The sequence below is a fragment of the Tenrec ecaudatus genome, chromosome 5 (assembly GCF_050624435.1).
Source record: "Tenrec ecaudatus isolate mTenEca1 chromosome 5, mTenEca1.hap1, whole genome shotgun sequence".
Taxonomy (NCBI): domain Eukaryota; kingdom Metazoa; phylum Chordata; class Mammalia; order Afrosoricida; family Tenrecidae; genus Tenrec; species Tenrec ecaudatus.
Genome location: NC_134534.1, coordinates 80450763 through 80472552, shown reverse-complemented (window position 1 = coordinate 80472552; position 21790 = coordinate 80450763). Strand labels below are relative to the sequence as shown.

The 21790-nt window shown below is 36.2% G+C and overlaps 1 protein-coding gene and 1 non-coding gene across 3 annotated transcripts in view; both read right to left on the bottom strand.

Moving 5' to 3' along the window:
- Positions 1-922: 922 nt before the first annotated feature.
- Positions 923-21790, bottom strand: part of SNTG1 (syntrophin gamma 1) — a 233717-nt gene continuing 212849 nt past the window's right edge. The window contains exons 16-17 of one of the 2 annotated variants that reach the window (XM_075550673.1): positions 12693-12803; positions 923-1084 (exon numbers count right to left, since the gene is read on the bottom strand). In XM_075550673.1, the coding sequence (XP_075406788.1) occupies positions 923-1084; positions 12693-12803 (273 nt within the window). The remainder of the gene's footprint in view (positions 1085-12692; positions 12804-21790) is intronic. The other variant, XM_075550674.1, reaches the window with a different exon arrangement.
- On the bottom strand, positions 1518-1681 carry LOC142449754 (U1 spliceosomal RNA). Its single transcript, XR_012784866.1, has one exon. It is a non-coding gene; the product is annotated as a U1 spliceosomal RNA (small nuclear RNA).

Sequence of the window (21790 nt, the reverse complement as noted above, 5' to 3'; positions counted from 1 at the left end):
GTTTATAATTAAACTGGTACGAAAGACAGGATAGTAAAAATATTTGTTTCTTTTATCATGTTAATTGACACTATTTCCTTCTTGACGGTCACTGACATTGTTGTTCATTTTTAAGTTACTAATAAATCTCATTAGGTGAAATATGTATTTAATTGAAATTAAAGAAGAAATTGAGAGGCCATGAAGGCCTCTATCATTCATAATTGAATTACTAACATTTTTTCACATTTTGTCAACAGTGGCGGATAAAAACAACAAACAACTAGTGTCAGTGATCAAGAGCAAAATAGCACATTTCTCCCACCTGCCAACGGCCAATACGAGGATCTTTTTACAGTGTCTATAACTATTTTATAATTTTGAAGAATGTGTTATGTCAGTGTCAGTTTGTGGATTGAGAATGCAGGAACAATTTATGTCAGCAAATTAAAATGATTTTATCTTTGAGAGTTTTTGTATATTAATGTTCTTGCCACAGGTTCTTTTTCCTCTTTTATACCACTTATACTACAATGATAATGCATTCATTCATAATGTGGCCTATTGCATTTGGCATACAAAATAATCTAAAAAACCAGAAGTAACCATTTGATTGATATTCATTTAGGTAGGTTACGATTTTTCTAATATTATTTACATACATACTTGGATCTTCTCTTCCGTGTTATCACTTTTGATTAAAGCAGTGTACTGATACAACTCGATATGAATCGAGTGTGAATGAAGATGTCTGTTATCCAGGATTATTCACAGGTACCTTCCAGAACATAGGTGTTTTTGAGGTATAACCCTTTTTGCGGCTGAAGCTTCGATTTCACTTCACAGTTGATGTCCTGCTTTCTGGTTTCTCCAGGTGGAGACTGACCAAGACAATGACTGTTCTTCTGCAGTCATCCAAAGGGGCAATGACGAGCTCAGCATGTCAAGTTGGATACTTCCCTTTGCTTGTGGTAGCAGAGCTGGTAGCAGCAGCAGAGGCAGTGGCGTGGCTGCCTAGAAATAGAGGGTCCAAACAAGCTACCTTGGCAGCAAAGAATGAATGGATGCAGTGAAGAACAGCAAACAAATTGGAAAATTCCAACTCCTGAAAGGAAAGAAGAAAGAGAATTTATTAAAAAAATCAACTCTATTTCTTGAAACAATAGATAACCAATAGATGTTATTTCAAGTGCAACAAACATCTAAAATCACATCTATCTAATGTACAGAACCTATAAAAATATGTGCTCAATAAATCTTATATGCATTGAAGATTTATTTCCAAGCATGGTGGGTTAAGTGATAAAAGAATTAGCTATTTTTTACATCCATAAAGGTTGTTTCAGTTTTGGGTAGGAAGTGACTTGCTTTGAAAATTAATTTATATACTTATATACACTTTAATTGGGTCGAATGAATAAAAGCAGACCTCATGCTCTGTACTAAACTAGACTACTTGCACAGAATCTTAGTTACTTCTAGATTCTTGAAGTAATAGGATCACGTTCAATAAAATCTTGCTTTATTCCTTTTTTTACCAGGGGAGAGCACAAATGCAGTCCCCCACTATCACAAATTATGCAGTCAAGTTTCCCACATTTGGGGAAATGGCAGGGGTCAGCACATCCGGAGTGCAATGGGTGAGCCTCTAGCTGGGAACACCACCTTTGTGATCATGATCTCTCCCCTGCCAGGTAAGTATAAAATCTTGCTCTATTCTTTGAGAATGATATATCTTAATATAGTGAAGACAGTGATGACTTCAATTAAAAAACTTACATGGGGATTTTTAGAACTAAATTTAAACAGACCATCTTAATGCCATATTTTAATATCTGCAAAACAAAAACAATGTCTTTGTCCATGTTTTCACAAAGAATTTATTCAAATTGAAATGAGTATTTTTCTGCATTTAAAAAATATTTACATAACTTTTATAATTTTGGTATTCATTATCTAATAATGCCCACGAAAGCTTGGTAAGTGAAGCCACATTCATAGGTGGAGCATGGTTCTAATGCCCTCCTAGGCTCTGTGAATATTATGCTTTTTTTTAGGAGACTTGAAAGTCCAAGCAGGGATCCTTCTGGCCTTCAAGCCATCATCTTTTCAAATGCAAACTTCCCCACCTGATGAATTCTCTCCAGATCCTTGAAGACACGTTTACTGTGCATCTCAAATAGGTCACGCATTGTGTTATCTCTTCTATCCTTATGTTCAATTCAGAGTGAATAGACCACTATAAACTCTTTGAAGTAGATGTCTTATCTACAATTTATGATGGGGGGGGGGGATCTACAAATTGTAATGGGTTTAGAGAAATTGGCTAACAAGTGACATTAATAGACATGAGTCTTCGCCTTCTAAAACTTTAATAATGTTAATGGCCTGAATGCATGTGAAAATGACCTCTTATGGAAACACACAGTCACCGAAGCTGCAAAGGGAAGGGTGGAGAGGGGAAGGTCAGAAGCCTACTGATGAACTGAATGTCAAGATGTTTCCAAATATCAAAAATAAGTTTTCTTTTTCTTCTATTATTGAATAGAAAAACTACCGGACTTTTGGTTTCAAAACGTATTGCTTTGGGATCAATATGTTCTGTGTTCTAGCCTTGGTAAAATGGGGGAATTACTCATAAATTTCAATGGATACAGGATCATAATGCTTTAAGACCCCTGCTAACATGGAAATATGTCGATTTCCTGGCCATGTTGCATCATGTTCAGCATAAGAAATGTACATAAGCAAAAAATAAATAATGTTTAAATAATATAAAATATTTAAACAAGAATAATTAATTACAAACAATTTTGAAGAATACTTTAGTATGCTTTATGATCTCATGTCTATGTGAACACCCACGTAACCACTTCTAAAAATCTCCAATAGCCATAAACGAAATCTCTAGTAAATTATACCAAAACAACAATATTACCCATGGCTTCATTTGAAAACAATTTTTCTCTTCTGATAGAAATGTTCTAAGAAGTTTAATGAGGCTTTGGAAAACAGATGTGGAAATTATTAAGCCCTCTGATTAATGAAGTGAGAATTTCTGTGTTTCTCTTTTCTGAAAGAAAATATAACAGGCTTTTGTATTATATTATCCTTATATTGTATTTTATGAATATATAAATTTCACACAAACCTAAAGTGTCCTTCAATAGATTAAGTATTTCTACACAGCTTTCCAAGAGCGAGCTGTTATTCAGAATTTGAAATATTGTAATACATATGGCAAGCCGTGCCACCATGTACCTGAAAACCAACCATTAGCAATTCCAATGGCCCTGGTCGTGGTGGTGGACTGCTCACGGTTTGGTCTGCTCTTTAAACTCACTAGTCCCTCTGAAATAAGTGGCAGTGGAGGGCCACAGGGGAGCTCCTCGTGCTTCCCTATTGCCACCAGGCCAGGGTGAGAATAGGCTCCCTAGGCCATCCTTCTTTACCTGTCCTGCACCAGACCTTCTTCCTTGCCACTCTGCATCTCTGATGGGCTAGATAAACCCTTGCAATGGCCACCCAGACTCACAGACAATCTGCACCATTAAGGGGTCTTTTAGGTGCGTGAATAGATTACTGCAAACCAGGATCAGCAAACAGATAGTACATATAGTCCTCAATCCCTGCAGCCAGCAGACAATCTCGCTCTCAGCTACTTCTCAGGCTTTCAGTCATGCGGGAGCCAAGTATCTTTCCAGTTCTAAGCCATTGATTGATCCCTTGGCCTTTGCTTCTGAGGGTCAGGAAGCCAGCCTGCCTGTCACTCAGTCCCCTCTGGGCAGATGAGATGTTAGTTCATTTTATCAGCACCGCTCCTCTGGGTCTCTGTGCCACAGTGTGTGCTGCCACTTCAGATGGAGACCTTAAATATGTTCTTCTGCGAGTTGTAATAGGACATTTCACTCCACCACAACTGCATGGGAGGAAAGCGGGGCTGCTTGGTCATATAGAGATTTAAATCATTGAATACCTTATATATAAAGTCACTGAGTCAGAATCCACTTGATAGCAGTTCGTTTCTTGGGTTTTAAATAAACCAGTATTTCTTGTAACAAAAGCTCTTAAGGGACCTATTTATAATTTATTCAAAATTTATGTAAATGGACCTATTTATTCAAAATTTCTTCTTATTGTATGCAATAAGATTTAAGTATACTCCATTTTGATCCCTTTTTAATTGTTTTGAAAATAAATCTTTTCTAACCTTTGTGGCCTCATACTGTACTTGTCCTCTTGTGATTGATTCATCTCAGTTCATTCATCTTTTGAGGTGTTTTACAGATTCATTTTTTTTAAATGCTATATTTTGCTTAGCATTCCACTGTGTATATATATATATATATATATATATATACACACACACACACACACATATATATATCATACTGTTTATCTTTTCTTCTGTTTAGAGCCATTTGGGTTGTCTCCTTTTTGCTCAACATTCATTGAATGTTGTTTCAATGAACATAGGTTTGCACATACGAGGGGATACCCCCCCCAAAAAATGGCCTTTTCTTTTCAAAGCCATGTATTTAATTTTTTTATATAAAACAAATCTATCACCTTCAAAGTACTTTCCATTACACTTAATACATTTGTTAAATCTGTGATTCTGTTCTTGGAAACATTTTTCAAACTCATCTGGTAGGACAGCATTCCCCTCGTTTTTTTCTTCACCTCTTCCATGTCGTCAAATCGCTGTCCCTTCATGTCCCTCTTCATTCATGGAAACTAAGAGAAGGCTCATGAGTGAGGTCAGGTGAGTCAGGTGTGTGGGACAAGAGAGGCATGCTGTGTTTTGCCAAAACCTGGTGCACTGTGATGGCGATGTGAGCAGGTGCATTGTCGTGGTGGCAAAACCAGTCCCCCTTTTGCCACAAACCAGGCCTTTTTTGCAACACACTGCCGCAATCTTTGCAGACCTCTAAATAGAAAGCTTGATTTAACAGTCTGACTTGGTGGAATGTCCTCCAAATGCATGGCATTTTCATCTGTTCAGGAAGTTGGCAGACGTCCAGAACCAGGTTTGTCATCAATCGATAATCGCCGTTTTTGAAATGAGAAAACCACTTGCGCACCTGAGTTTTCTTCCCCTTAGCGCTGACCTTGTAAGCTGTTTTCAACATCACATCTGCTTCTGTGCCACCCCCCCCCCTCGTTCCCAGCAGGAAGCAAAATTTCACAGCTGCAAGTGATGGGTCATCAGAAACAATGAGGTCCCAGCGAAACTGCTTTTACCAAAAAAGTCACTGTGACCAGAGAGAACCTTCGACAGTGACCCCACTGGGTGCACTAATTCAGAGCAACGTGCTGGATGCTTGCTTAGTGGGAAAAATGTGTTCTATGAAATCTCTGCCCAGTGGAGCTTTTGTCTGTTTTTTTTGGGGGGGGGTTCCCCCCACATAATGATGTCATGATTCTTAGTAACGTAGGCTAGAGATCTAATAATGTGATTGCAGTTTTCTCCTCTGACATCCTTATTCCCAGCATTTACAGGGAGGGCTGGATCATTTCCCGCAGTTGTCCCACATTGCAGTTCCACCAGCAGATATAAGGACCGTAGTCTCTCCAAATTCTCACCAGCATTTGTTATTTGGGTTTGGTTGAGTTTTGCTATTAATGCTGGGGAAATGATATTGAATTGTTACTTTTATCATCTTTGGCTTTGGCTTCTGGAGCTGCCTTTTGACATTTTCTGTCCAGCTCCCTGTCTTCATGCTTTCTTCCATTTGCTTTCACTGTTCTGCAACTAACAGCAAGCTTCAGAGTCTTTTCTGAAATCCACTTTGAATTTTCCTTTCTTCCGCGTCTTTTTAATGACTTTTTGCTTTCTGCATGAATGATGGTCTTGATGTCTACCCCCAGCTCATCAAATCTTTTCCTCAGATGTTCTTGAAAGTCAGGTGGAATAGGCTCAAGGTCGTATTTTGACTCCTGTGGACTTGCTTTCTCTTTATTCAGCTTTATTCTGAACTTCAATATCCTGAACTTTCATATTCCTCATTTCTTGAACTTTCCTATTGATGGTTTGTCCCACAGTTGTCCCCTGGTCCGGTTTGAGCTGCTTATGCGGTTTCTCCATCTTGTCTGCCTACATATGTAGACAATTTGATTTCTATGTATTCCATCTATGGAAACCCATGAGTATAGTTTCCTTCTGTGTTGTTGATGCCGGTGTGTGTGTGTGTATGTGTTTAACTCTCTTTAAATTGTTTCAGTTTTTAATATTTTCTGCTTTCTTTTTGATTGGTGGTTTTCACTATTTTATCTAGTCATTGCTGACTTTTGTTTTCGTTGTTCACTTGCTGTTTGTGTTTTGTATGATTTTCTGTATAAAAATACAGAATCGGTAAATCTATAGGGACAGTAAGTGGATTAAGAATCTCCTAGGGGCATGGTAGAAGAGGTTGGGAGGAAACGGGGCGCTAACAACGACGAGTAGGAGAATATTATCTGAAGCTGATTGTCGTGATGATTGCGCAACTCTTTTAATATGATCAGATGATTAAATTGAATGATATGTGAAACATATGCCAATATTTTAAAAATCAATTGAACATAAATTTGAGGAGATATTTTTGTACTTTCAATTTTATTTCATTAGTCTACAGGTTTACCCTGTGCCAACACCACACTGTTAAGACGCTCTTGCTTTTTAGTAATTTTTCCTAGTAAATAGTAAGTTTTTATTATAATTTCTAAGGGTAGGCCCCCAGCTTTGTTCTTTTTTTTCCCCACAACTCTTAACTATTTTTACCATCCCATATGAACTTGTCGGGAGTCCTGGCGGGCTATGATGAGAAAGGACCACAGTTGGAGACACCAGGCCCTCGGAGGGAGAAACACAAGCTTCCTATCCCTGTAAAGCGCCATAGTCCTGGAGACTCACAGGGACAGTTCTACCTTGAGTAGTCCCATAGTGTGTGTCTTTGTAGAAATTTGTTCATTTTATCTAAATTTTATACTAGTATGTGCATTTTAGCCTTTTAAAATGACAAAAAAAATTTAACAGTAGTGTTTACTTTGTCCTTTCTGATTTATTCTATTTATTTATTTATTTATCTGTTTTATTGAAAACAATCTCCTTTATTTAACATTTTGAAGCCTCCTCATATGTATCATTTTCTCTCATTGCCTTTAACATGTTCTCCTTGTCTTTATCATAAAATGTTTTATGATGTGTGTAAGTTAGATCTCTTAATTTATTTCTCCATCATAAATATGCCAACTAATACTTTTTTCCATCCTCATATTTTTGACATGATTTTTTGAGAAGTTTTTGCTATTATTTTTTCTAACATTTTTTCCCCTGGCCCTTTTTTGTGACTCCAATTAATGGGCTTGTTATTATGTTGTAATTTATTCAATTTTTCTCTATTGCTGTTAAGGCTGGATAAATTTTATGACTTATCTTCAACTTTGATGTTTATTCTGCAAATTCTAATTTTATTGGGTTCCTACAGGACATTTTTCAGTTCAGCTAGTGGTATTTTCGACTCTGAACTTTGTTCTTTTTAAAATACATTGTCATCCTTTCATTGTTATGTTCTATTTTGCGCCGTGGTTTTTGCCAGAATTTCCTTTAATTATTTACACATGGTTTTGTCTAATTCACTCAAAAATTTTTTGTATTTGATTTAAAATATTGAGTAAATCCAAAGTCTGAACCCTCTTGGAAACTCTATTTTTTTTGACAATTCTTTATTTCTATTTATGTGGCTTCTTTTCTCATTTTTGCATGTCAAATTTCTTATTGTTCAAAACTGGATATGTAAATGACATGTTATATAGACTGTCGCTTCTGTCCACTATAACCCCCAAATTGATTTGTCTCACTGTATTGGCATTGATTTTTTAAAAATCCTGGCTCATTTTTGGTACTTTCCTGGGGTGATTCTGTCGATTCTATATTCCCTGTAGTGTTATATTTCATCAATAAGTTCCGTGTCATATTTTGTTTCTCTCTTTCTAAAGTTCTTATGCCAGCGCCGGCTTCCCTTTGATTACACTTCGGTCAGTAGACTGCAATGGGCAGTCAACAACTGAACCTTGTCTGTGTTTTCTATCCCATGTCAAAGGAGGTTTGCAGGAAACCACAACTTCCATTGTAAACACGGTTGCTCTCCCCCCTCAGAGTCAGCCAGCGCTGCTTTTCTAGTGTCTTCTACTTTCAATGTCTGCACTAGACATTCATGCTACCTTGACATACCTGGGAGAATACCCGATCTTTTAACAAAGTTTTCTATAATGGGTTCCATTACCGGGAATTCTGGTTAAATGACTGTTTTCTTATTCAACTGTAATTAGAATTTTGCATAACTGAGATTTTCCAAGTAGCTTTCTCCTAGGCTAATAAAGCCCCAGGAGTAGGTTCGATGTTTTTCCTTCTTATCTCCCAGATGAGCTTGGCTAAGTTAAAAAAAAAAAAAAGCAGTCATCCAACAGTGAGAAGTTTCCTAGGGGAAATTATTGACTCTGCTCTGGGAATGGCTGTTAACAGAACGCTAAATGAGGCTAGATTTCTCTCTCTCTCTCTTTCTCGGAATACAGTAAACCAGAATTGACTCAACAGCAGCGGGTTTGGTTTTAATTTGGTGGATTGCTCCTATGAGTATTTTCTGTGTTTTAGAAGGAGCATTAGATCATAAGATCATAAGATCCTCACTCTCCTGTTCAGAAGCCAATTCAATGATTGTCAATTATTTAAACTTTTTGCTTTATTCTTAGATTTTGAAATATTTCTAGGTATGGGTATGTTTTTTTTGTTTCCTACTCAAGATACCATTGTTTCTTTTAATTTTACAACTGAAGTATATATTCAGATTTGCAAATATTTTCTGGTACTAGTCCTATTTCTTTTGTATATTTACTCCCGGGCTACTTAACCATGAGATCAGCAGTTTGAAACCACCAGTGACTCTGCTGGAGGAAGATGAGGCTTTCTATTCCCATTGGGAGTAAGTAAGTACCTCTATTACAATTTTAGCAGCCCTGATAGCATATTATTTATGTGTTGGGCCGCTAACCACAGGTTAGCAGTTCGAAACCATCAGTTACAGTCTTGGGTATGCATAGGGGCGTTCTATCCTGTCCTATAGTGTCATTGTGAATCGGCATCAACCCAATGGCAATGAGTTTGGTTTTAGGTGTTTCGGTATTATGATTTTACTTCTTCTGAAGGGCCGTGTAAATGAAACCAAGAGAACAAATTAAGAAAAAATTAGTGACTGGTTATACAAAATTAAACATGATGAGTAAATGCCATATACTTCTTTAGATATCTAACAAATATCTGCAATAAGAAGTCATACTTCATTCATATTATGACAATGTAGTTAATTTTATTTGCCTAAATTAAACAGAAAGATGAAATAGAAATTATAATACAAGGAAATATTAAATTAATTAACATATATGCAATGATTATTTGCCTACTCACTAGCAACCATTATAAATGGACTTAGGTATGATAAGATGTAAGACAGTCATTGTGTCTAAATGTTCTTTATCTGATAGAGAAGACCTACTAGTATGTAATTGCAATGCACAGTGGAAGCAAATGTTATAGTATATATAGTCAGTAAGAAGGACATATAACATGCAAGAAGTGCTCATATTTCTGAATTGTGAACAAATAGTATGGGCAAGCTTTCCAAGTTGAAATGGTCAATAGATAATAAATAAAATTAGCAAGGCAATAAATACTGAGTAAGATATTTGCTAAACACATGTAAAAGCAATTTGGACTAGTATTATAAATAAAAATTTCTTAAGTGGGAGGGGTATGGAATATATATATGTATGTGCATGTGTATATGTATGTATACTTGTGCATGGTCTCCTAATAAAACCAAAATCAAGCTCACTGCCATTGATTCTAATACAATTCATAGTGATATCATCGGTCAGAGTTAAACTGTTATAATTTATTGAATACTTCCTTAATTAGTATGCTAGTTTCTTTAATGATGAATCAATTTAAAAACAACTTATTGATCATCCTCTATGTCCCAGGAACTGTCGTAATTTATTCTTTATGCCTTTCCTTCAAGGCATCAGCTATGACTTGGTGATAAATTTCCCCAGGTTTTCCTTTAAATTTAATTTAAATCCAGCTAGGAAATGAGGATTAGAGGACATTAACTTAAATCTACCTGATATTAACACACTGTATCATGTCACTGTATCATGTCACCCATCACCTCATTTGTAAGAGCGATATTCTAATAGAGTAAGCGGGCTTTAAAATGATATCATAGTTCATCTTAGGAAGAAACTCATCCAGCTTTATAGAACTTTCCCACCCTACTGACGTGTACCATTGACACGTGTGTACCAGTTGACACGTGTGTACCAGTTGACACATCAGGATGGTGGAGGAGTGCTATAACATTGGCCATCCATTTTAATGGACCAGTTCTTAGATAGAGTGTTATTAAGTAGATTCCATATTACCCATGGATTTAAATATTATAACGCTTCATTTGATAGATGAGTGAACACAAAGAGAATTTGGATAACTAATCAAATGTTACACTTTGTATATTACAAAAGCTGGTCTTTACAAAGTTCCACAATTGTTTCTTGTAAAGTTTATAATCACATTCAATCAAACATCTTTTAAGATCTATTTCATAATGAATGAGATAATAAAATAATGCTTAAAACACTGTAACAAAAGAATCAAAATATAGATGATAAGAGTTCATAAACTTAAATAAATATGCTTGCTTACATATGTTACATGATACATTTATAGAAATTATACAATGGATTATTTTCTCTATCAAGGAAATAGAGAAATATTCAAGTTCCAATACTAAATTGATAATCTTTATCCTTTGAGCTTCAGGATAACGCTTAACTAAGAATTTTTTGTTCTCCCTTTTGACTTATTTCATATTTGTTCCAGTTTTTGAAAAGTTCTGTTTTCTTTTAAGTTGAAGTTTGTCTGTTTTGTTTTGGCATTGTTTTTATTTGTTTTTTTTTCTTGATTTTGTTTTGCATGTGTGTTTTTATATAAAATCTAGGACACGTAAAGCTAAAGCAACAGTGACTGGATGAACAATTATAGTGCCATGGCAAAGGAGGTTGGGGGAAATGGGGAGCTAACAACAATAACTACAAGAAAAAAGAAAATTTTCTAAAATTGATTATGGTGATGTTTGCATAACTTCTTAAATGTTTGAAATATTGAATCGTATGATATATGAATTATTTGTCAATAAATAATGTTAGAAAACAGCTAATCAAATGTTCTTTGGTTGCCACCGGGGGTCACTCTGAGTCAGCATTTCTACATTAAGACGATGGAATGAGCAGTATGAGCATTATTCATCAGGGTTAGAAGAAAGCCTTCATCTTGCCAATTGAGGCGTAGAGTTAAATTTTTCAAGAGAAATAACCAATTTTATAAATGATATTTCTAGTGATCAATTTATTGTGTTATATGTGGCTGGTGCAAATTCAATGATGGATTAATAGTAGCCAGATAGAAAGAGAGGAGTAACATGAGGAAGAGATAGAGGATATGCTGGTGCAGAGACAGGTCAAAAGTTATGGAAATAAAACAGAGAAGATATACCAAGTCATATGCATAAATTATGAGAGACAAACACATGTGAGACACAAAAGAGAGCTATATCAGAGTTACAACCTGTAGACAACTGACAGACAGGAGTGGTAAGATCTGTCCAGAGACAAGAATAAGGTATCATTCAAAACAGCCCAAAAAATGCTAAGGAAAATATTAAAAGAATGATATCAGTAAATATATAATTCAAGTATTAGGGTAGTATTTAATCAAAGTATAGAATAATGTTACAAAACGTGTAAACCAAAGAATTACAAAAGGTTATTCCTTCAAAGGTTTTGGATGTCAGACTAAGATTCCCCACCCACCCCTGATTTTTAGAACATTTTCATATAATAATAACAACAAATGCACTCTGTAGTTAAGATAGACTATCCTGGGATTGTTATTTCCAAGAAAATAATTCTGATTTTGACACTTGATAATTATTAGTTTCCTTTACACGAGAATGATATGTTTATATATCACTTGAATGGAAATTTGTCATTGCGAATTTTGTTGTAGGATAGTGTTAATAATTTTGATATTAAATAATTATAACTGGTATATACATAAAATTAAAAGAAACAGGTCTTTCTGATAAGGAAAATAGCATAGATAATATATTTTAATAAATTTAATATATATGTGCTGCAAAGCAAAACTGAACAATTTAAAGCCATCTTCTAGACAAAAAATTAAATGTAAAAAAGCATGAACTGATGTTAAAATGGTCTTTTTCCTTGTAAGAATTTTTATTAATTTTCAAGAAGAGAATAATATTAATTAAAACAGTCAGTATTTTCTGAAAGATACTCCAATAGTTCTTTACCAGGTGAAACCACAAGGAAATTGAAAATGACTCTTTTAGTTTTCAACATATTATTTTAGCAAGGCATAGATACAATGCATAATAAATGAAAATGAAGAAAAGTGATGAGCTGTGTGTAGTTTATTTTAAATGATGTGTTTCTTGTGCAGATTTACTATTAAAATCAGAAAATTATTCTTTAGGGTATGATAGATTATCTGCTGTTACTTTAAAAACCCTTTCCCTCTAAGATCCTTTTCCTCTCCTTCTTTACGGCAGTAGTATAGTTAAAGGTGGATGATGTGACACATTTCCTGCATTTACCTTTGCTTCAATCTGTTTAGTGTCTGGATTTTGAAACAAAAATTTGATTTTGCTCTTGCCATCATCTGAAGAACCTTTAAGCTGAGAAAATTTGTACCTCCAAAGTACAGCCTAAAGAAAAAAAATAAAAATAAAAAACACAATCAAGTTAATGAAATTGACTGCCTCTAAATTGAGAAATAGTTGTTTCTAAGCGATAAAGGCTAATCATACAGAATAGCACATTCCAGTATTAAATTAAAAAATTTACAAAAAATATAGTAGGTAATAGATCCCTCAGTTTACAAATAACCTTTCTTTCAACGAAGTAACTATTTCAGGTTATATAAAAAGCACTGAGTATCTTTTCATATTTTAAAATGAAACAAGACACTTAAAATACATGTCTATGCCTGTGAGTAAATGAAAACAACTCTTATTTGTTTCCTTGGTTTATATTAGAATGATGATGAGTCTCAATTAATAATTCTATAACTTTCTCTTGGATTTCTAAATCTATTATGTGCATTCTAAAGATAACATTTAAAAACAAAATGAAGCCACATACACACACACAATTGTCAAGTCTGTAGTACAGCCTTGGAAACCTTTAGAAGGCACTTTCTACTCTATCTTCGAGGCTTGTTATGAATAGTCAGCAAGGCAGTAGACTTGCTGTGGATGGAGGGGCCGACTTACAGTAGACGGGTGGCCTTTCTCCTAAGGAGGGGCCTCTGATTCAAATCCTGGACCATTCCAATGAGAAACAGAAGCTTTAACCACTGTAGCACCAAGGGTCTTCAAATGAAATACAATCCTGATACACACTTGTAGCCAAAATTAATGTTGCTCCCTTGAATTTCAACTGAGACTTTCATTTTATAAACCTTTTGTTTCCATTGGTCTATCATTGAAAAATAACATCTATCTGAAATACATTGTATAAATGAGATTCTCTGTAGCTGAGAGTAATAAAACTATAAATAATAAAGTAGAGATATAAAAATGTTCAATTGGCAGTAAGTGGAAATAGTGTATCATGGTTCCTTACACTTTAATATTATAAGTCTTATTGCCTCAGGGTATATACAGCACTTTGGTGTTCATTGCATCCAAGAACTAACAACTGTCATGCCAAAAGTAAAATAGCAAGCATATAAATCATTAAACAGAGCAACTTTGCATGTGTATTCAAACAGAACTGCCCACAACAGTTTCTTTTTGAGAATCCACTTGGAAAGGTGTTTTATTTGTTATGTAAATTAGTTGAGTTATACTTTAAGTCAATTTCTTCTGCGATATAAAATAAACAAAGGAGCTAAACAGAGATAGGGTAAACTGAGGCTGAGAGAAATGGAGCTATCCAAGCAACTAGGAAGCAGAGCTGAAGCAACAAAGACCTTTCTCCAGAGCCAAGAGAGAATCTCTCCCTAGAGCCAGGGCTCTGCATGTGGACTTGTTGCCTTTTAACCTGTGAGAAAATACATTCCAATTTATTAAAATGACCCACGTGTGAAATGTCTATTATATCATAACATTAAAACTAAGATGACATATGGAACCAATCTTGTTGTTTTATTGTAATTAATTGGATCATTAATATATAAAATGAGCCTGTGATAAAGTTCATTGTTGTTTCCAAATTAATTCACAGAAACCAGTACAGTAAAGTTTCTGAAAGTTGAACCTGTATGAGATGGCAACCTGTCAGTAGGAAACAGTCAAATAATCTTCACTAGAATAAATGATAGAAAAATAGTGAGATTAGACTCTTTGAGTCATGAATGCAGTTTTCAATTTTCTTAAAACTTCTTTTGAATACTCTCCGGTGATTGTCCTGCATCTTTCAAGAAACTCGATCAATGTTTTCCATTGCTGTTGCTCGGTGCTGATAAGTCAGTTCCAGCTGACAAAGATCCGATGTAAACAGAACAAATCGCTGCTAGGTCTTGCGTCCTCCTCACAATTGCTACACGTGAGCTCATCGGTGCAGCCAGTGTGTCTCCCATCTCATTGAGGATCGATCTCCTTTTATCTTTTGCTGATCCTCAACCAAGCATGATGTCCTTTTCCAGAACCTCTCATGATAAGTGGCCCTGGTGGTACAGTGAAGTAAGCATTACACTACTAACTACAAGGTCAGCAATTCATGTCCACAAGCTACTTCTCAGAAAAAAAACCCAAAAAAACAGCTTCTGCTTCAATTAAGAAAAAAAAAGTATAACCTCTGAAACCCGAAGTGGCCGTTCTACTCTGTCCTACAGGTCCTGATGATTTGAAATAGATTCAATGGTATAAAATGTGCTTCAATCTCTCCTAATGGCACATCCACCACTTTTGTGTAAGTTTGTCGTGCTTTGGTGGCTTGTTTGTCGCTATGATGCTGAAAATTATGTCACTGGTATTTTGAATGCCTGCCCAGGCACCTAAAACGAGCAGGTTTCCTAGAAGCTTCCAGGCTAAGAACAGACGATGCATAAGGAATAGTCTTCCCATTTCAGAGGAAGGAGACACAGAAAACCTTATGTATGTTTTCAAAACATTGTCAGATACTTAAAGCCTAATGAATGCAGCAGAACATTGAGCTAAGGCTAGAGGATGTGCCCCTCAGGTCTTAGGGCAATCTACATGTGGCTGAAGAGGACCGAGTTTCTTGAAGTGGGGTTGACTACAGTGATGTAAGTCTGGTATAGGTTGGGGAGGAAAGGACCTTTATTTGTGGATGGGACACACTTCAAGGTAAGGAGAAACAGCTGTGAAAATCTGCTAATGATCAGAAATGGAATATGCTAAGTATGCATTTAGAAATTTGGAAGTGGTCAAAAATGAAATGTAACACATACAGATTGATTTCCTAGGCATTCGTAAACTAAAATGAATTAGATATGACCATTGTGAATTAGAAAATCATACCATTTACTATTCTGGGAATAGAACAATCAAGCAGAATGGTGTGGAATTTATTGTCAGAAAGCATCTTGCTAAATCTATCATGAAGTACAATGTTTCTGCAATAGGTTTATATTCATCTATCTCCACGGAAATTCAATCAATCTGCTATTCTTCAAATTTATTTCATAAACTTTAGTGATGAAGAAATTGAAAAATTCTACCAGCAACTTGTCCGAAACGGATCAAACATGCAATCGAGATTCATTGCTAATTATTGGCAACCGTAATGCAAAAGATGGAAACAAAATGGAATGAAAATTGTTGAAAATATGGACTTGGTAATAAAAACTAGGTTGGAGATTGCATGATAGAATTTTGTCAGAGCAACAACTTGCTCATAACAGATACTTTTTTTTTCAACAATACAAAAGATGTCTATACACATGAATTTCTCCAGTAGGAATACACAGAAATCCAATTGACTACATCTGTATTAAGAAATCATGGATAAGCTCAATATCAGCAGATAAAACCAGGCCACAGATACAAATGATCAATTCCTCATGTGTGAGTTCAGTTTAAAGCTGAAGAAAATGAAAACCAGTGCAATAGAGACAAAATATGAACTTGAGTCTATCCCACCTGAATTTCAAGAACATCTCAAGAAAAAATGTGATGCCCTGAACACTAATGACGGAAGACCTAATGAGCTGTGGGAGACCATCACAACCATCTTTCATGAAGAAATAAAAAGTCATTAACCAGACAGGAAAGAAAGAAAAAAACAAAGTGGAAATCAGAAGAGACTGAAATGTACTCTTAAAAAACGTTCTCATAAAGTGTGGTAGTTACACAATTGCATGTCAACTTGATAAATAGGTTACAGGGGTGGAGTCTAGCCTGTCAATCAGATCACAGTCTGATTGATGTCTCCTTGTGGGCATGAATTTCTCATGAGGATTCTAGGAGTTTTCCTCGCTTCCTACCTGGAGGCAGGGCACACTCTCTGTCTTTTTCACCTTCCTGTTGACAAGCCACATGGAGTCATGCTCACGGCAGCCTGAGCCCTGGAGATGCTTCCACTGCCACTGGATCAAAAAGCTTTCCACCCACTGGCCTGTGATCTTCCTGTATTCAGCATCATTGCATGTGTTGCATGATTCTGAAGAGGAATTTATAGATTAGAATCGGGCATATGGGATAATATTGGACTTCTGGATTTGATCTGGACTGGGATGTTGTCTAAATATGCAATTACTCTTTGATATGAAGCTGTTGTACATATATGAGTGTCTCTGTATTTGTTTCTCTACTCAACCCGGACTAAAACAAGTACCTAGTGTAATGGAAGAAATGATGGAGTCAAACAGCCGAATAGAAAAATTCAAGGGAAGCTAAAGAAGACAAAGTAATATATGATAATGAAATATGTAAAACCTTAGAATTCCAAAAGGGAAGAGCATACACAGCATGTCTTAAACTGAAAGAAACTCAAGAAAAATTTCAAAGCCACAAGTTGCAATAATAAAAGATTTTATAGACAAAATTTTGAATGAGCAGAAAGTATCAAGAGTAATTGGAAATAGTAGTCACAGTCACAGTACCAAAAGGAAAGAATTGACTTTCCACCATTTCAGAAGGTACCACGTGAGCAAGAACCAAAGGTACTAAAGAAAGAAGTTCAAGCAAAAACAGCATTTCCGGAATTGAGGGAAGGCCAATTGGAATGTTTTAACAAGCTGATGAAGCCCTCACTAGTCTATGCAGGGAATTTGGAAGACTGACTGGGAGAGATCCATGTTTGTGCCCATTCCAAATAAAGGTGACCCAGTAGAATGCTAAAATTATGGAACAATAGCACTGGTATCGCATGTAAGTAACATTTTGCTGAAGATCATTCAATAACGGTTGCAGCAGTAACTTATCAGGGAACTGCCAGAAGACTCAGAAGGCTGCGTGGAACACAGGATATCATTGGTGATGTTAGCTGGAGCTTGGCTGAATGTAGAGGGTACCAGAAAGCGGGTCACTTGGTTCTATGGAGGATGAAAAGGCATTTGATGCCTGAGGGGTATCCTTGCTCTCTAACACTTCAAGGAGATCTTGTGCAGCTACTAGAAATACTCAAATTATCAAAGATTGTGTGAGGTGCACCTTAGTTTAAAAACAACGTCTTTGTCTTTTAGCACTTTCAAGAAATATTTTGCTGAAGATGTGCCCAATGCAAGATGCCATTTGATTTCTTGACTGCTACTTCCACGAGTGTTGATTGTTGATCTAAGCAAAATAAATTACTTGGCAGTGTTTTCTCCATTTATCATAACATTGCTGTTTACGTAGTGGTGAGAATTTTTGTTTTCTTTATATAGGTAATCCACACTGAAGGCTGCAGTCTGATTTCATCAGTGCTTTGTGTTCTCTATTCTGTTTACAAGCAGGTTGTGTATTCTGCATGTTCTATGTTGTTCATTTGTCTTTTCCATTCATTATGAGACATTTTCTTCATATAGCTCAGTTTCTTAGATAATTATTTAGCATATGATTTGAATACAAGCTATGACCTTTTAACATCTTTATTTAATATGTATATGTCCTGGTAGTTAGAGAAATAGTAAGGGTCATGATCCATCATGAGATATCTAGGGAATGCTTGACTGGCTAAAGAAAGACAGAAAGTACAAACCGATGTGGACAGATTTGGCTGATGTGCCCATCTAAAGACGAAATAAGGAGCATGTGTCAGTATCCAGAGGCACTAAACCAAGGGGCTCAGAGCATAAAGTCTTTACAGAGAGTTAACACCAAGCCTTGTAGAAATAGAAGGTCTATCAATAGGACAGCAAGTCACATATGGCCAAAACTGTATAGAATCCTGTATTAGTCTGGGTTGACTAGAGAAACAAATCCAGAGATATTCATACATGTATAAGAAAGAGCCTTATATAAAAGAGCAATTGTACATTGAGAAAACATCCCAACCCAGTCCAGATCAAGTCCATAAATCCAATATTAGCCCATATGTTCAATATTGGTCAATAAATTCCTCTTCAGACTCACGCAGCATACGCGATGATGCTGAATGCAGGAAGATCACAGGCCATTGGGTAGAAAGTTTTGTGGATCCAGTGGTGGTGGAAGCAAATCAGTGTTAGCGTGGGTCTCCACATGGCTGCCATCAGCTTAGCTCCATGTGACTTGTCAACAGGAATGTCTCACAGGGAGACACACAGAGAATGTAGCTGACCTCCAGTGAGCTATTTATCTCACTGGAATCCACACCTCCAAATGAGGTCATCAAGCTGCAACCTGATTGACAGGCTAGACTCCACCCCTTCACAAATTGACAGGAGCTTATATAACTGCCACAAATTCATTAGATTCTGTTAGCCCTATGACATTGTGATTTTATAGTCCATTAAAGAAAAGAGATTAAAAGTTTTTGAATACTCTTAATGCTTGTTTGCTGATGTCCTGCCGTAAATATCATGACTGTTTATACAAAGTACTGATAATAAAACTGATACTTGGGGAGAAGAAACAGGCCCCCAATTGTCTTGGTTTTTCCTTATTACAATGGTGATATTAAATAATTGTCTTTGTAAGAGTGGCTGAGTTTGCTAAGCATAATGTTCTCTAGTTTTGTACATGTCTTGCAGTGTTTAAGAAAGTTATAATTGTTTTTTATTGATGCATACAATTTCATAGTATTAATCTACTGAAACATGTACATCTATTTCTTTATAGTTAGTTTTTGGCAGTTTCCATGTTTTTGATATTGTGGAAATTGCTGCAGTACACACGTGTGTACATATGTCCAGTCATGTTATATTATTAATTTTGGGAGATGTATCTCCAGTAGATAGATGGCTGGATCATAAGGTACGTGGATTTTCATTTGTTTAAGGAAGTGATATACGGATTTCCATGATGCTTGTACAATTCTACAGTCCTACCAGCAATGTAAAAGCTTTCCTGTCTCTCCACATCATCTCCAGCTTTGGTCATTTTCTATTTTATTGGATTTTGCCAAGTGTCAGTGTGAGGTGACATCTCATTGCTGTTTTAATTTGTATTTCTCTTATTGATAATGATCTCAAACATTTCTTCACAAATTTTTAGATGTCTTGTGCCCATTATTGATTAGATTATTTGTATTTTTGCTGCTGAAATGTTGTAGTTTTTATAGATTTTGGAGATTAGCGTTTTATCTGATGTTAACTATTTTTTCCCCAATCTGTGGGTTGACTTGTTTGATGAAGTCTCTTGTGCATAAATCTCGTATTTTCAGTAGGTCTCAGTTCTTTACTCTGTCTTCTACAGTGTGGATAATATTTTCATTATGTTTGGAGTCTGTTTTTGTACATGGTGTGAGGTTTGGGTCTTATTTTCTTGTTTTCCGGGTGAAGATACAGATTTTCCAGTACCACCGTTGGCTGAAAGGCTGTCTCCTGCCCATTGGATGTGTTTTAGTTTGTTATAAAAAATTAGATACCAGATCTGTGGTCTGCCCAGCCCACCCAGGAGCAAACGAAGAGCAAAGCAGAGAGAGTGGACAGAATCTTGGCCAATCAATCTTCAAGGATGACTTTCCCACTTGGAGCAGTCAATGCACAGAGAGGGCCATAGGGTCAGCCTCACCACAAGACAGGACGTCCCCTCACTGACCCACAATGCTAAGGGGGGAAGAGGGGAGGGAACACAAGAGTCACAGTGTGGGAATTTTGCCTTGTCTGATCAACCTCCCCCCCCCCCGCCCCGCTACACACACACACTGTCTCCCCTCCACAATCAGGGCATAACGCAAAGGATGTGCAACAGAGCAGCAAGAGCAGCCAAGCAACAAATTTATATATGGCTATCTATGTAAGACAGGCAGTATAAACCATCCTGAGGAGAAAACAATGGGATCTGTGGTTCCAGGGAGGACAAGGGAGAAGAGGAGGTGGGGGAAAGGGACAGGGGAACCAACAAACCGAGGGACAAGGGAACAACAAGAAATCTAAAATCAATGGCAGCATTAGGAAAGTTGAGAACCACTGCTCTAGTTCTTAATGTTTCTTCCCCCACCAACCCAACCACAACAATGACCCCAATTCTAGCTTACAAATCTGGCTAGACAGAGCATGTTCACTGGTACAGATCAGAGCTCTGGACACACAGAGTCTAGGACAGATAAAACACTCAGGAAAAGTAATGGGAGTAGCGATACCATGAGGGTAGGGGAAAAGTGGGGGCATAAGGGGGAGAACGGGGAACTGATCACAATGATCAAAGTACAACCCTTGGCCCCCGGGGGGATGAACAACATAAACATGGGTGAAGTGAGACAGCAGACAGTGTAAAGTATGAAAATAAAAATAATTTATAAATTATCAAGGGTTTCTGAAGGTGGGAGGGTGGGAGAGGGAGGGGGAAAAGAGGAGCTGATACAAAGGACTCAAGTAGAAAGAAAAGTTTTTGGAAATTATGATGTACAAATGTGCTTGATACAATTGATGTATGGATTGTTATAAGAGCTGCAAGAATACCCAATGAAATGATTTATTTAAAAAAATTAGATACCTATAGGTAATTGGTTACATTTCTGGGTTTTCAGTTCTGATCCACTGATCTTCATCTATATCATTGTACAAGTTACCAGGCTGTTTTGATTATAGCGGCTTTATAGTAGGCTTTAAGGTGTGTGTGGGGGAATGGCTTCTAACTTTCTTTTTACTTTTAGTATTGTTTTATTTATCCTAAGTTCCTTTGCTTTCCATATAAGTTTGGAAATTAGTTTTATCCATTTCTTTGAAAAATTGTGGTGGGATTTGGATCAGAATTGCTTTGAACTTGTAAAATGTATTTGGTAGTACTGATAATTTTATAATATTTAGTTATACATAACCAGGAACATGCTGTGACTATGTGGAAACTTTTATTTATTTATTTTTAAATATCTCATGGCTCCAGGTAAAACTGCCAGAACAGCATTCAATAAAAGTGATAAGGGGCATCAAAATGGAAATTATTTCAATTTCTCTCCATTCAGTGAAATTCGGGCTGTTGGTTTTACGTATGTGTTTTTTATTTTGTTGAGAAATGTCCTTTCCATACGTACACTATTGAGTGTTTTTATCAATAATGAATATTGAATTTTATCACATGTCTTTTGTGCAGCAATTGATATAGTTGTGTTTCTTCTTCTTTATTTTGTTTCTGTGATGAATTGAATTGATTGTTTTTCT